Genomic DNA, 16,306 nt, shown 5'->3' with positions numbered 1-16,306 from the left:
TTTTTGTACGTGAGCAATGAGAAGGACTTAAGCAAATACTTGAAATAAACCTTTGATCTGCAACACCACTAGTTTCTTAAAAACTCTGAAACTTCTGAAAGATTATATTTGTAAAATTTTCAATCTTCATGGAAGATCAGGCAAAAAATAGCATCGCTTTGGTTTATGTTTCTCTGAGACAATAAAAAGAAGACAGCTTGGTTTTGAAGTGGTGACTCTTTTGTTAATTATTAATTCTTAATGGAGGAGGAATTGGCATAGGAGAAGATGTATTGCTGCTGGAGTCCAGGATACTGAAAGTTCTCTTAGGTTCCTGACTCTTGCCTTGAGGGAGTACGGCATTCCTAAAAGTTTTCTTGCCATGAAACAGGATAAATAAAACTTCATTATGAATTTCTGGAGTGGAAAGAGGCGTCTTCCCAAGCTGAAGGCATGCTTTTTAATCTTTTGTTTTTAGTTCAATTATTTCAAATATCTTCACTGTGCATGTCTGCAGCTGTCCAACATGCAGCCCTAGTGCATATTTTATAAAGTGTAAACTGAAAAGATTGCTTGCTAAACCCCACTGTGCAGATCAATGACTGGTTTTATCCCATATACTTTCTCTGCTGGCTTTTAAATCTTTTCATGTGCTTTAACCCTGTGTGTGTCATAATCTTATAAAAGATGCTCCTTGGAGATCAAAAATATTAGAAATGGTCATAAAGCTCCTTCTTCCTGGATGTGAGGAGGAGAATATTTTAGAGGAAGACTTCCTGGCAGGGGAAGAAGAGGTGTTAAATGAAAAACCCTGGAATTTCATACTTGGTCACACAGAACAAGTGATCTGACATGTTTCAGTAAGACCTCTTGGGTACAAACTGTTGTGAAACACAAAGCCTGACTATGTGCCTGCCGTGGGAGGGAGGGGCGAAGGTTTTAATGCTTGGACATCAACCTGGAAGGCTAATCTCATTCTCCCGTTCCTTAATGCGAGTTGTGTTCTTCTGTGTCTGCTTATTTTCAGATCATTGTTCAGTAATTTAGGTAAAGCTGCTTGTGGCTTCCCATCTGGATGAAATACACATTCCTGTGCACCAAAGTAGGTCACGAGTCAGACTTGTGTGTAGTAGGGAGGGTTTACGTGTATGGAAGTGGCCGTTGCAGTGGCTTAGTTGGTTACCTGTCTCTAGCAAAGCTGTGGCAACTGATCCAGCTTTGTCATGAGCACGAGCTAAATATATTGACTTAAACTACCACCAAGGCTTAACTGGGGTGGTGGATAAAAGGCCTCTTTCCTTCAGCAGTGGCAGGCCAGCAGCGTGTGTGTCCCTTGGCAGAGGTGACTGGTGCCTCGCTGAGTGACTTGGTTGCTTTTAGCCTTGCGTGGCTCCCATGCAGGTACAGGTCTCTGTAACTAGTTCCAGTTACCGTACGGCTTAGCGTTAGGGGAATTGTGGTAATTGAGTGATTCCGTGAACTTCTGAAAGGCTGTACTCAAAACTGGCTGGATGGCAGCTTGAAAGTGAAGTAGCTTTGTCAGGACAGAAATATGAATACATTTTTATTAAGAAATATGTATGCTTCAGCAGACTTTAGCTTTGTACTTATTTGAAGCTTTCCTATTCTTTCCTATTGACTCACGCTTGCTTTTATAAATCCTATTTTTTAAAAAACTCAATACCATTATGTAATAATTTCAGTTACCTTTATATGAACTATAACTAGTTATCTCTTAAATTGTTCCGAACTTCCATTTACATAAAAAATGTTATGCAAGTGTTGGGTTGTTCACTGTAGAGAAATTAAACTCTGCAGTCACTTTTTTAGGAGTCTTCAGATAATTCCACCTCAGCATAATTCAGGCTGTGTCTCGCTGGCTGTGGCGTTGTGGCTCTATCTGGCGTTCTGTGACACTTGCTTTCATGATGCCTAATGATGTACTATCTGTTTCCTGCTCCCAGGAGATTTACTGAACTAAAACACTATAGCGATGAACTGCAGTCTGTCATATCACACCTTCTGCGAGTCAGAGCTGTAAGTATTTCCCATGTGTGTCGTGACAAACAGTATAATTCATTTCTGAGGCAGTATTTCTTGTTCAGTCAAGAGAACTGGTATATCTGCTCTAGAATAAGGGCAGTTTTGCCTGAGGAGTCTGGCTCTGGAGCAGGAGGTGGCAAGGAGGAGGTGCTGATTTAGTACAGATTTGGGGAGGGGAAGAATTCCAAATGTGATGGTCAAGTTTGACAGTCATCAGAGGAGCAAACATATACATGTTGCTAATCTGCCCTCTCCCCTGATGGTCATGTATCAGAGGGAGGTGTTTTAAAGTGAATAGAGATGTCTGCTGAGTAGAGAGAAGCAGATATGTTGCTTTTGCTGCATGTCTGGGAAGGGAAGGGCCCCAAAACATCGTTTTCTGGTCAGACATATAATACTTAGTTTTCCAGAGCTTGTAGTATGAATTGTGTGTGCTTCCCAGCACACTTTTTCTTTCTTTGGCTTGTTCTTTGCTCTGTAGTGAATAATGTTCTTTCTAACTATGAGAACAATTATGTCATGCATCAAGATACTCTGTGGGTTGAGAATGGAAGTTGTTTTTTTTAAAAAAAAAAAAGCCACAGAAAGGAAATGGGAAATTACAATTACAATAATGAGGAGCATGATCCTGCCTTTTAGTATGTTCAACAGGGATTTAATTTTTGATGGACACTGTGCAGCATAGAGGACAGTAATTGATTGCCTTGTTGAGCCGAGGTTCTTGAAGATTAATCACTAGTGTTCTACTGACAGCGCCTTTTTCTCAGGGTGATATGTGCATGAGATCTGTTGGGCCATTTGCTTATGTTTCCTTTTTACTGCTTTGACAGACCGATAATGGTACCTCTTACCGAGCTTCAGTCTCATTCATTGGTACATCACAGTAACAAGGGTGTTATCTGGATTACAAGTCACTCTTCAGAGTGTACGTGTGGTCTTTTCTTCTGAGGATGTTGCCAGCGTTGTAGCGCAGGCTGCAGCAGGCACTGACTCTCCTAACAGCTGAAATGACATATCTAGCTTGAGCAGTAAGTTCTGCAATGGATATAGCTTATTTCCTTTGTTTCACTGAGCTGGATGGAAAAATCAAGTCACCTGTTACAATTTTGCTGAAGCTTTCTCTACATTCTTGGTGTCAGGATGGACTTTTGTTTTGCCATCTTTATGTTAAATAAGCAAGCGTGTATATAAATTTGGCATTATTTGCGTAAAGGAGAGTATGCCTTACATCTGGTTTTCAAAAACTGAAGGTAACTTGATGATTTGTGGTTTTCATAGGCGTATCCTATACATGGGCACCTCCAAAGAAATATGTGAAATGTTACTTTTCAGTATGGTGTTGACTGTGACTTCAGTCTTCAAAGGCTTAATGCTGTTGAATTTTTTTTTTTTTCCTTCAGTAGTGGCTTAGATTAGATTTAGGCTTAACCTTGTTTATCTGTATAAAAACATCAAGGCTTTATCTTGAAGTTTGTATATGGTTTTCACAAAGCAATTGCACTTAAAATTGATGACCAAAAATTGACTCTGTTTTAGAGGGTAGCAGACCGGCTGTATGGTGTCTATAAAGTCCATGGCAACTATGGAAGAGTATTCAGGTAAGAGTTAATCCATTTTTTAAATATGTACGTAGGAGAGATGTGTGTATATAGAGTAGGGGATTTGTTGGTTATGTTGTTATGCTTTTGAAAAGTGTATCTGAAACATTTAAACACCTGCCTTGAAAAACTTCATGTTGCAGTTCAAATGAGATTTCTGTGTTGGATACAGCGATCCCAGATCTGCTGAGCTTAGTCTCAAGTGGAAGATTTTAGCTTTTTGTTTTGTGTTTCAGACCTCCGGGGCTTTTGGTTTTGCGTTGGCATTCTGTATCTTCAGAGAGCGACTTGCTGCCTATTTTCATGCAGTTGTCTCTGAAAAGCTTCTAGGTACTTTTAAGGATTAAAAATCAACAACTATATCTATTCTTTTTAAAGTGAATTTTTCAATGTTTTTTTGATTTATATGAGTGAATTGCGTGCTCAAGTTTTCCATCTCACTGGAGAATTAAAGAATCTAAACTTCTGGTTAAGGGAAACCTCTTGCTTCTACACACTGTTCAAGTGCTAAATTTAATTCTCAGGGTTAATGGATTGCAGATGTCTTTCTCGTTGGGGGTTTTAAAGTGAAATTAGGTGTAGTTCTGTAATAACACAAAGACAAACAAATGTCAACATCAGCAGAGTGGAATGTTTATGAAAAATCAAAGGACAGGATAGATGCATTAGACATAAATTATGTGAAATATAACGGAACTTACTCCTTTTTTCTTGTAAAAAGAGTGGTGGGCGTAATTCTTGTAACTAAGGAATCTCATAAGGCTTCACAAAGCTGAGTACACCATTCAAATTGCAGTGTACATACTTGGATGTCCAGAAAGAGGCTCTTGCTATCTTATTGCAGCTCCGTTTCCTCCTTTATCTAAATGATCTCCCTAATGTGAATAGGTAGTTGCAGTAATGAGACGATTGTAAGTTATTTTTTTTAATGAATAAGAACTAAACAGCAGTTTACTATGAAAACAGAAAACAACATGCAGCAAAGAGTTTCAGGAGCAGTAAAATGCTTACAAATGTCAAATCTCACCTGGTTTTTGGAATGAAAGGCTTCTATCTGTGATGTGAGTCTGGAAAGCTTAGTTTCTTCTTGATGAGCATGTTAGACCAAATTCTGGTTTAGAAAGTTCCATCTTTTTCTTTCCCTGTTTAAGTGTTAGTATTGTGCTGGTTTTATGTGTGTGTTTTGTTTTTAAATTGAGTTGTATCTATTTAAACAACTCTTTCTGCTCAAAACCAATCCCAAACTTAAGTATATTTGTGAGGACGAGTTTAGGTGGCAGGGACAATTGTGCTGAAAATTGCCTTGCCACGTTGTCAGTGTTGCTGCTTAAGAGGAAGAAAAGAGTTTGGCTAAGCCAGACTTTGAGGCAGTTTCTATTCAGGTGTCACCTGGAAAGAAACTATATACAGGATGCAGCTTATTAACTTCCTTACCCTTCATGTGTGATGTTGTTTCTCGTTTGTTTTCCTACAGTGAGTGGAGTGCAATAGAAAAGGAGATGGGGGATGGGTTGCAGAGTGCTGGCCACCACATGGATGTGTAAGTACTGACTGAATATCTGATAGTTTGATGTAAGCCAGATGTAGAACTCTCCCTCTTTCCTCTCTTTTCCCTCAGTCCCAAAGTACATAACAAGTAGAGTACCGGGAAAGTTGGGGGCGCGTTGTTTTTAGGTTTAGGGTGTTTCTGTGACTTAGATACAGGCACAATTTTAGCATCTCTGTACTGTATTAAGTAGCTCAAAAGGTCTCAGGAGAACCAGAGGGATTTCTTTTTTTATTATTATTTTGAAATTGTAGAAGTGTTTGGAATTCTTCCAGTTTTTCTTCTAAGCTACTATGCCAGAAACTGGTGGAATACAACTTTAATGTACTGCAGACCTGATGTGATCCATTTGGTTTTGATAGCAGCATTTTGTACCATGCAGTAGATGGTAGATAGATTTAGACTTAATTACAGAAAGTTAAGAAATGTAATTAATCAGCACCAAAACTTTAACATTAGAGTCTTGAAATAAATACTGACTGGATGTAATAAAGTAGAAAATCCTCCCTCCTTGCATCTTTAGAGTCAGTTGGCAGAGTATACAAAACACAGCCTTCAAAATAAGAGTCTAGCACTTCAGAGGGCTAACAGAAGTGGTATTCTGGGCTTGTGCTTTCTGCTTTTTTGGTAGTCATATATAGTAAGTGAAACAGTATAACTTCTCATTGCTCTGATTCCTCTTCTGTAATCACACAGTACAGATAAGTAACAACTCCATCAAGAGATGGAAGCTGTTCACGTCCTCATGCAGCATTCTTACTGATAAAGTGTAATTCCTGTGGAAGTTATCACTTCTAGTTTACAGTGCAGATTTATGTATGTACTACTGCCTGCTCGTACTTGGTGTTATGCCTTGTCAAGTGGAAGGGTATGAAAGGACATGCCAAACTCCGCCCTCATCATCTTCAGTATAATTATGTTTTAGTGAGATCTCTAAGAATTTGAACCCCTCTGAATAATTTAATCACACTTCTGTGTTTTGGCTAACATGGTGGTTTGCACCCCAAAAAATGCTGTAATAGTTTTCAGACAAAGGGCTCTGGTGGGAATGAAGAAATGGAGAATGCGTTCTGCTTTCAGAAGAAAATTGAAGTAGAAGTGGAATACAATGATAAGAACCTACTACAGTATGTAGACGTTAAATTATGGAAACATGGTATAATATAGAGGAGTTAAGAAGGCACGGGTAGGTTTTCAGTGGTTCAGATACACCACGCTAAGATGTCAAACACGTAACCACCTAAAAGAAGTAGGTCTGTCTTCTCAGTCAGGAGGCTGAACCCTCTCCAGACATCTGAGATGTTTAATGTTTCTGTCTGTGACGCAGTCAGGGTTAAAGATCCAGAGCAATGACAGTGAGTTTCTGGGTAACTAATCGCTGCATGGGGTCTGAGGTAGCTTTTGTTGTCTGTCATCTCTTCTGCTCTGGCACTCTGTACAACAATCATCTCTTAGTGATGATCAAGCAAGAAGCAGCAGTGGTGAGATTCAGGAACTCATTCAGTGACCTGTGCGGTCTCCCACCAGTAGGGATCATATCTGGGCTCTCTTGAAAGTATAACTTACCAGCCCAGTTACTATTCCCATAACATTAGACAGGAGTTTATTGCAACAGAAAGCTATTTCACAAAGGTTGCCTAATATAGATGTGAAACTTCAAGGCTAATTTAATTATTCTCTATCTATTCCATATGCTGTGGTCTTTACTAGACGTTTATTTAAACTTCTGAGTTGTTGTTGTTTAGTATGATCTAAAACTGCTTAGTATTTGGAGAAGGCATCCCAAAGTACCTCTGGGTATGTGTTGTATGACAGGATGAGGCTTGCTAAAGTGATAGAAAACCAGAGTATGCTGAGAAAGCTCGAGTGAATGGCTATAACTCTGTCATTTAAAAGATGAAAGAAAAAAATGCCAGACCTTTGGCTTTTGTTCTTTGTGCTATTAATGAATTGTCCTTTATTTCTGTATCAACTAGGCTGTCATGACAGGTGGAAGCAGTCTAAACTAAAACAGGGCTTTAGTTGATAATTCTCATGAAGAGTGGAAACATATTGGGTACCTTCACTGCAGTGTTTCTCCGTAAGATTTTCCTTGGTTTGCCTCCCCGCTTAGGACAAACCAGTATTTAAACTTCAGCTTAGGCAGCCCAAAATATAGCTTGTCTTACTATTTTTTTTCCTCAAATCAAACTTGTGTCATGATGAAAACCCTGTCTAGATAAGGTGGGTTTTGTTTGGGTTTTTTTGGTGGTTTTTTTGAGGGTTGTTCTGCCACAGATGAGCTCTAGCACTGCTCTAAACTTAGAACTTACTTGATACTGAAATGTCCCATCTGCTGCTTTGAGAAATCTAACCACTGTACTAAAATTAATGCACTTAAGAACTTGAAAATAGAGAGGGTAAGCCACTTATGACTTGTGTGACTGCAGGATTTTTTCAGAACAAGCATTTTTCAACAGTTTGTACTTCTTTACTTTGTTAATGTGAATTTGCATTCTGCCTGTTTTATCTCTTCTACCTAAACTGCTGTTGCTGGTCATTTCATCTGTTATGCTTGCTTATCACCAATAGCCCCAGTAGGGCTTTTCCTGGGTGTGCCATGTCTTTGATTTGCAGAGCATCAAAACAGCTCATCTTGCTTCCAAACTTATAGAATTCATACTGGAAGAGATGGGCATGTCTACAACTTTTCCTCAGACTTGTTCTTCCAGTTACTCTGGAAGTAGCCACTCACTCTTTTAAAAGCCATAGTCTGCACATCCTCCTGAGTGGGCCTGAGGGTGGTGATAACAACTTTCAGGAGCGTCTCCCTTAGATGCCCAGGGGTCTAAGTGATATTGTTGTTCCTTTTAGAGCTTGCAAGAGGGATTTCTTGTTCTATCCCACGTCATATTACCACTTCCCTTTCAGCTTGGGACTGTGCCCTCTTCTTCCATAGAGCCAGTTACTGGAGAGGCACAGGAGGAAAGGGGGAAAAACTTAGACTTTTCAAAATCTTTCAAGCCAAGAGATGTTGGTAATTAACATTTGAGTTACAGTGTGCTGGTCACCAGACAAGCATGGGCATGTGCTCTCTTCAGAGCGCCTGCAGCTGTGCAGGGGATTGCCACATGCTTGAGAATCCAGTCTGAGTTGGCAGAATAGATGGAGTTTGTGATGGGATCTCATTGATTCTCTTTTATTGCCAGTGGCACATGCCCTGTATTGCCAGCTAAAGTGACATGTTCTATTTCTGTCACTGTGCCAAGTGAGATGTGCAGTTCCCTCTTAGCTGTAGGCCGGTGCCTGCAGTTGTGTCCAAGCACAGTCATCTCAGTTAGTGAGAACCTATTAAATACTGTCCAATAAGCAATATTAACTAGAAGAAGAAAGTGCTTTTTTGGTCATTTTTAGGAGACGTCAGCTTAAGTGACGAAACTCTTACTGAATGCAAGAGCTGCAGAATTAGTCCAAGCCCTTGTACTTCAGATTTCTCCCTAAAAGGCAGGTTTAAACTTCTTGTTGCTCTGAATCGATATGCCTGACTTACACAGCAGACAAAGCAACACACTTTCAAGGAGCTGAAGGACTCAATGTTTTGGTGTTCAGAGCACCACTGTGAGTTCTGTTGTACTCAGGCTTAATAACGAGCAGTGAAAGCAGCCTTTTAAATACTGCCTCTTTGCTTTTCAGAAGGTACAATGCTTGTGTTCCTATGCCTTAATGCTTTAGGCCTTGCAGGATTTTTTCTGCACCGTATCTTTTCTGTCTTGGTGCTGCCTATTGACAGTCCACTGAAGAAATGGAATAAATTGTTTTCCTTTCCTTTAATAAAAACTGTCTCATCTTCAGCAGGAAACTTATGGTAGGTCTTGTACTTGTCAAAAGATTTGTTGTAGTAACAATGGAAGAAACAGGACTGTTTATATTAGCTGACTCAGAGTTAAATTAAAAACAAAGGAAAAACAGCTTTTGCAAGTGCCTTTCACTGTTTTACTTTGTGACTGGTGTTTCAGATGTCCTCTGCTACTGTATGTGTAGCCCTTAAAAGTTTAAATTAAGGGACTTTGTATTTAACCATGGCTGGTTTTCCACCAGATATGCGGCTTCTATTGATGACATACTGGAAGAAGAGGAACATTATGCAGATCAGCTGAAAGAATATCTCTTCTATGCAGAGGCACTACGGTATGTATAGAAGCGTATAGCTCAAATGGAAGCTTTGCGCCTTTTCTCTGTACATCGGGTTGATATGGAATTTCATTTGGTATCCTCTTCTGTTCTCTGAGAAGCGGGAATGTCAGTGTTGTAGAATCTGCATGTTCTCACTGCTTACTTGTATTTGCCATGTGAGTGGCAAAAAAAATTAGAACTGAGCTGATCAGCAGTGAAGCAACAGAAACGTTAAGAGTCTGTATACTGTGAAAGGTAATGCTGTTTATTCCCCTGATTACACTGTTTCCTTGCCTTCTGCAAAATAGTGCCCCAATGTGCTGAAAGCTTCAGCTTTCACATGAGAGAGGCCAAACAGAGCTGCTACAGCCCTTACAAATTCCAGCAAGTTTCAAAATGCCTTGTACAGCTTTCATCTGCTGTACAGTGTTGTGCATCTAAATACTGATTATTTTTTTAATTTTTTTTTAACATTAGCCTTCATAGGGCAGTCCTTATAAGTGTGGATACAAAAGCAAATTGCTTTATGCTATAAGATTGTACCTGAAACTGTTGTACTCTCCGTGGGCTGGCTCTGAACCTCTTGGAGAGGTTCGGTAGTGCTGCAGAGAACCGGGTTGGCGAGTGCGACGGCTGCTGTGTGGGAACCTGGAGCACGAGCAGCCTCTCCTGGGAGACTAATGCGCATCCGGCAGCAGAGTACGGATGTAGCATCGTCAGCCCACACAGGACTGGGACTTACTGCAGGTGGTCAGAGGAAACTGTCCTCTTTTTCCAGATGAAAGGCACTATATGAATCTAGGAGCACAGTTTCTTGTTTCATTGTTTAAAAAATATGAATAATTTTATGATTGATACATTGCTGCCGTGATGAGTACCATCTTTAGGTACCTTTTGTCATAGTTATGATTTTTCTGTAATATATTTTAAATAGAACTATTTTACAGTGGTGGTGTTAAGTAAGTGATAGGACTGGTATTGCTGAGAGTGTCTGGGAATGAGTCTAAAAAGAGCAGAGTGCTGCTGTACTATGAGCTTTCTTTATGCTTTGATCCAAGCCTGCCTAACTACAGCATTTGCGGAGTTATGCGTTTTGTGATAAGGCTGTTGAATTCAAGCTAGATAAATAACTGAATGTGCTGCCTGCCAAAAAAAAAAAAGCATGATGCCATTTGTAAAGCTTAAATGGAGGGAAGCATAGCAAAACAAAGTATTACGTGACAGATCTTTCATTGCTTACTTTTCAGGGCAGTTTGCAGGAAACATGAACTAATGCAATATGACTTGGAAATGGCTGCACAGGACCTGACATCTAAGAAACAGCAGTGTGAGGAGCTGGCAACAGGAGTGAGTCTTTCCACTTTCTTTTCCAAGATGCCTTTTCAAAATTATTTTTTATTTAAGCTAACTTACTTAGAATGACATTTAAATGGCACTGACATGCTAGCTGCTGCTTATGAGAAGCAGTATCATATGAGCTGTAGGCATCTGAGGTTTAAAGTAACATGGTTCTTGGTGACACAAGCTGTTTGTACCAAATTTATTTTATTGAATACTGAGCAAGTAAAGGGTTGCAGGAAATATGACCTGAGCAGGATAATACAAACAACTCTATCCTAAAAATGAAAATTCTGATAGGCTTCTTCTCCCTTTTTGAAGGTGGATATTATAGTCCCTTTTATAGGGAAGATAATGTTACTTACACTTATCTTAAAGTGGTAACTTCAAAAAAGTGTTTAGAATTCTTAATATTGCTGTCGGATCTATTGATGCTCTATATGCAACTACTTTATGGCTTTCTAATACAGAACACAAGACTTGGGTTCTTTCCTACTTCAGTAAGAAAATTGCTCTGAAAGGTTACCTGTGTCAGTGGAATGACTCACTTATGGTCTAATCCACAGACTAGTCTTCAGAGTTTGAAGTGGAATTACTTCTTCCCCACTTCGCTCAGTCTTATGTGAGCCACTGTACCTCTATAGTTGCTTATCAATGGGACATTCATGAAATGGAAGTTAAAGCCAAAATTCAGCTGAATAATAAGAATAAGCCCAAACATTGGCAAAAATAACATAATGACTTGTGGCTGTGCTAAAGAATCCCAAACCTGGAGTGTCTTTGCTTTTTGTAGACTGTGAGAACATTCTCGCTGAAAGGGATGACCAGCAAGCTCTTTGGGCAGGAAACCCCAGAGCAGAGGGAAGCCAAGATAAAAGTTCTGGAAGAGCAGATACAGGAAGGAGAGGAGCAACTTAAGTCTAAAAATCTGGAGGGCAGGTAAATGGGCTTGACTTTTTCAAAGAAAACACAGGGCTTGTCTTAGCAGAAGTCTTTGACTGGGTGCTCTTGAAGGTGTTTGCATTTTATAAGTGTTTTTAATATATTCTTGGTGTTTATGAGCTGTCTATAAAAGCTCCTGTCAGCTGCAAGCTGTGAAATAAAGTGCAGTACATGCAGTTAGCTTCTGGTCTGAGTGCATGGCTTATGTAAAACCTGATGACTTTCCCAGTGACTGAGCCCACTCTAATGGCTGACTTGCTTGCTTTTATGTTCAGCTAGTAATATGTTTAGCAGGTGGCCTTGTAGGTCTGCAGCTGAATAGCATAAGACTCAAATGCTGATTCGATTCAAATACAGTATTTAGTTTGGTTTATGTGTATGAGTCCTGAGCTCATATTCTGCAACTTCTCATATGGGGGACAACTAACTCCTGTTTGAAAGATGTTAGAAGTTCTGGTGAGTTGTGTTTGAGTAACTGCTTCTTGGTGCCCTAATTTTCTTCAGGAAGCCAAATGTGAAAAATAGGAACTAACATTCCTAAAGCAATGTGATGGTGTCAGAACATGTTCGTCATATAACACAAGGGTTAAATGTGATATCTCCTAATATGTTGGGATTAGAGCTGGAAAGATAAGACTAGTTCATGAATAGTTCAAAACAACAAAACGCTCAGTAAATGCAGTTTCTTAATCACTTTGACAGAAGTACTGGTGGAGATCTCCTCTTGTAGCTCTGGAAGCAATTTTCAAGTGAATGCTTGCCTTGCATGTATAGTCAAGCACAAATGAAAGCTATGAATTACAGAAATCCACCTCCATTTTAGTTAAGGAGATGTGAAGGCACATCAAGCAAACCAACACAATTAATTCCGCAAGTGAATTGTCCAAGTCAAATTTGCGTTGTAAATGTTTGTTGTACTTGAGTGTCTCAAATCCTGATGACAAGTGAGTTTCCAGGTTGGAAAGACCAAGATTCTGACTTGACGATTGACAAAGAAATGTGCAATGTTGTGTGCTGAATGTCAGCATAAAGATACTTAGTTACCCAAACAGCATCTGAGGAGAAAAGTGTATTCTAAATTATGTTGGTTCTAGGGCAGTGATGCTTACTGGAAAAAAATCCCCAGAACAAATAACCCAACACATGTGAAACTTACTCTCTAGATTAGAAACCTAAAGAAGAAGATGCCGATTATAAAATGAGGACACTGTGGGATGCATAATAACTACAGAATTTGGTTTACTGACTGAAAGATGGAGTGCTTTGTCACACATGGCTTCTCCGCTGAGGGTTCAGAGGAAGGAAGATCAGCTGAGGATGGAAAATGTAAACCAGTTACTAACAGAAATATTGCTTTTAATTCCAGAGACTTTGTGAAAAGTGCCTGGGCTGACATTGAACGGTTTAAAGAACAAAAGAATCACGATTTGAAGGAGGCGCTTATAAATTATGCTGTTATGCAGATTAGCATGTGCAAAAAGGTATGTTTGTAAACGGCCAGGCTAGTGTATATATCGTATCAGCAGGGGATCAGATGCAAACCCTCAATAATTAGGAACACTGTGGTCACAGAAGGTTGGAAGTCACTAGCGTGAAACCTCTCGCATATTCTGTCCCACTCTAACTCAGTCCTGTGTTAATGTTGATATATAACAGGCAGTGTGGTCCAATTCCACTGTGGTCTCTGCCTTATTCTTGTGGGACATATTCTGTGTGACTTTTTTGTAGAGTATTCTGTGGAAGAAGGTCTGATGAGGTTTGCAAAGTATATTTCCTCCTATTGATTTTTAACTTTTTTAAAGGGAATTCAAGTTTGGACAAACGCAAAGGAATGCTTCAGCAAGATGTGATTATCTGGAAACGAATTCCTCCTCCAAGTGCCAGAGAATGGAAGCACAAATGTATTAACACCAATGTTAAGTTGCTACATGACTTACATATAAATCATGAAATAAATGAGTTGAGTGAATAGTTTTTCTTTCTGCTGATTGTAATTGTTAATAAAGGACAAAAAGGACATGTCACTAAATGTTTAGCCCTGACTGCCACTTCTGTGGCATGTTTTATATGTGGTAGCAAATAATTCAGGGGTAAAAGAGTTACTGAAAACTACAGCTCTGTATTGGGGCAAAGGTACAGGGAAAGTTATCCCAGAAAGTATGAACCAAACTGTTCTGAGACTTGTGAAACACCGTGCTCTGTAATGTGTAGATCACTTCCAGATGCCCTTCTTTTCAGCCCTTGCTGTTTAGAATTTGTAATGCTAAAGGGTGCTTTGTTTTTTTTAATGGGACACACGGTTGTGTTCTTGAGGTCTACACTGTAAGAGGGCAAAAAATGAAATATTGTAACACCTAGGGTTCATATTTAAATGCCTTTGCTTGTCCATAGAGAAATGTGCTTCTACAGAGTTCAGGTTAAGCAGTCTCAAGCTCCTGAGATGTTTGAAACTCTCTACAGTAGAGGTGTTGTATGATGGTTTGATACAATATTCTGCATTTACTGGTTCTCACTTCAGTTTTGATATGGGCATTGATTTCTTATCAAACTTCTTCGTGCAAGTAAAGGAGACTGGTGATCCAGCTGAGCAGCAAAACCAAAGTCAAAGCTGGTAAGAAGCAGATGCAACTTCTGTTTGGTTGTTTGGAACCTGTTTACACTAGATGTGAATCTGGCCTGTGGTACCTCCTCTTGTAATTGAAGTGGTTTGGTTCTTAAAAGAATAGTTATCAATGAAGATGCTGAAAACAAAACAAAACTGGTGCAGCTTCTGTCATACTTAAAAGCAGTGATGTGCAGAATCCACAATGAATCAAGGTGTCTGGCTCTTGTAATGATGTTTCAGTGTGTGTGTGCATATGTGTATATATATACACATCAATATAACATGATTTGCAGTTACAGGTACTTACATTAAATATTTCCAGTTATGAAAAACACCACTGTCTAATAATGAGCTTTTTCTACGTACTTAAAGTTCCTGAAGTCTTGTGGAATTTGTCAGACTTGATTGCTAGTCCTAGAGGAAGCTTTGTAATATCCTCTTAAAGTGTATTTAATTATTCTGGATTATAACACTACTCAGATTTTGATTTTTAAGAGATACTCCAGGAAGTCCTTGAAAGTTCTTTTGATAAATAGTCAATAATTTCATTACTGGTATGCCCCATGTTACTTTTGTCTCTGCAGCATTTCTTTTCTATAAAATCATTGTCAAGAATCCATAGGCCTGGTGTACACTACAGCTTAAAACTCTGAAGTTAAATGCTGGTTGCTCTGATAATGTATGTTGGCTTGTTCAAACCGTGTGACAGTGACTCTTCTGGCTGAGATAATATTGGGCAGAAGGAGGTTTCTCCATATGAGATTTACAAGAAGTGCTGTTCCGTTCAGAGGTTGCGGTATCCAGTTCCGATACAGGCTGAAGGACTCTTACATTCCAAACCAAGAAGTTGCACACTTGATGTATTCAGCAAACCTTCTAAAGGAGTGGTGCCTTAATACAATAACGTGAGGCGCTCAGAGTAGGTATTTTTCATGCACTTTGATTTTTGGTAGATCTTTCTGGTGCCTCTTTCCACATTTCACTTGCTGTACAGCTTATTAAATGTATTAGTATGCCTTTTTTTTCCTTGCTAGTTGTACTAAATTTAAGAAGGGAACAAAACAGTTCTTGTTAAGTTTTGTGCCAAATAAGCTAAATAAAATTGCTCTTTGATATCTTTATGTTGGTCTTTTTTGTAAAAATGTTCCCTTCCGACAGCTGCTGTTCTGCTGAACTGCTGTTCAATTTCTTGAAATCGGTTCTTGTCCATCTTGGCTCTCAAATGGCCTCCAAACTGGGGTTTAAAATTTAAGTAAATTGTCCACAATTAGCTTATTTGCCTTTTAGGTGAAGAACAGTGTGTTAAGGCCAAACTGAGATGCTTGTTACAAGCCAGCTTTGATCCCTGCTTTGGTTTTGCCCAAACAGAACCGGCTGGCTGAATTTCAGGTGTGTCTTCATCTAGGTGAGAGAAGATGCATTTGAAAAGGGTTTGTGTTGCTTGACAGAAAAGAGGTGAAAGGTGGGTTAAGGTTAATTTGCAAGAAGTTTATTTCTTCTCCTGTCTGCAGAAAACCATTGCATGTCATCTGTATACTTGCGGATCTTAAACAGTGAAGGTTTCTTCCCCTCTTTTAGCTTTTTATCTTTTTAAGGGGAAATCATCTAGTTAATGGCTGTTTCCTTGTGGTTAATGGTGTCCACATGACAAAAGCAGACTTGAGAAGCATGCATTTCTCCAGCTACAGTGCTGATTTAACTTCTGTAACTCAGCCCACTTTGCCTCAACGTGCTGCCTTCAGTTATCCAGTAAACATCAAAAATTGGTGGAAGACCTTGAGAATAATAGCAATGGGTAGACTGTTGTAACTTGACGAAATGCTCATATGTGAGAGAGTTTACCTACATGGATGATCAGATCTGCTGATGGAGCTGTCACTTCTGCCCCAGGCAGCTTTGCTGGGTGGATGATCACTGTTCATGCTGTCCCCGACCTTCCCCATTACCAGCAGGACCTTGACTTGTCAGTACATTTTAGTTGCTACTGTTGTCTGCTCCTGAAATGTAGCTAGGGTAAGGGAGCCAGCTGAGATGGAAAGGTGAAGTATTTTTATTAACCCCAGTTTTTAAAAATGTTGTATTATTTCAGTATCTGGCATGTCA

The 16,306-nt window shown here is 39.4% G+C and overlaps 1 protein-coding gene across 1 annotated transcript in view; it reads left to right on the top strand.

The window, feature by feature from the left end:
- Nucleotides 1-15,324, top strand: part of SNX4 (sorting nexin 4) — a 34,786-nt gene extending 19,462 nt beyond the window's left edge. The window contains 8 exon segments of the mRNA XM_065637898.1: nt 1,944-2,016; nt 3,559-3,620; nt 5,095-5,160; nt 9,244-9,333; nt 10,566-10,665; nt 11,450-11,595; nt 12,965-13,079; nt 13,401-15,324. Coding sequence (XP_065493970.1) covers nt 1,944-2,016; nt 3,559-3,620; nt 5,095-5,160; nt 9,244-9,333; nt 10,566-10,665; nt 11,450-11,595; nt 12,965-13,079; nt 13,401-13,448 — 700 coding nt within the window. The 3' untranslated portion in view covers nt 13,449-15,324.
- Nucleotides 15,325-16,306: the final 982 nt, after the last annotated feature.

The sequence above is a fragment of the Caloenas nicobarica genome, chromosome 6 (genome assembly GCF_036013445.1).
Source record: "Caloenas nicobarica isolate bCalNic1 chromosome 6, bCalNic1.hap1, whole genome shotgun sequence".
Classification (NCBI taxonomy): Eukaryota; Metazoa; Chordata; class Aves; order Columbiformes; family Columbidae; genus Caloenas; species Caloenas nicobarica.
This window is presented reverse-complemented; position numbering and strand designations above follow the sequence as displayed.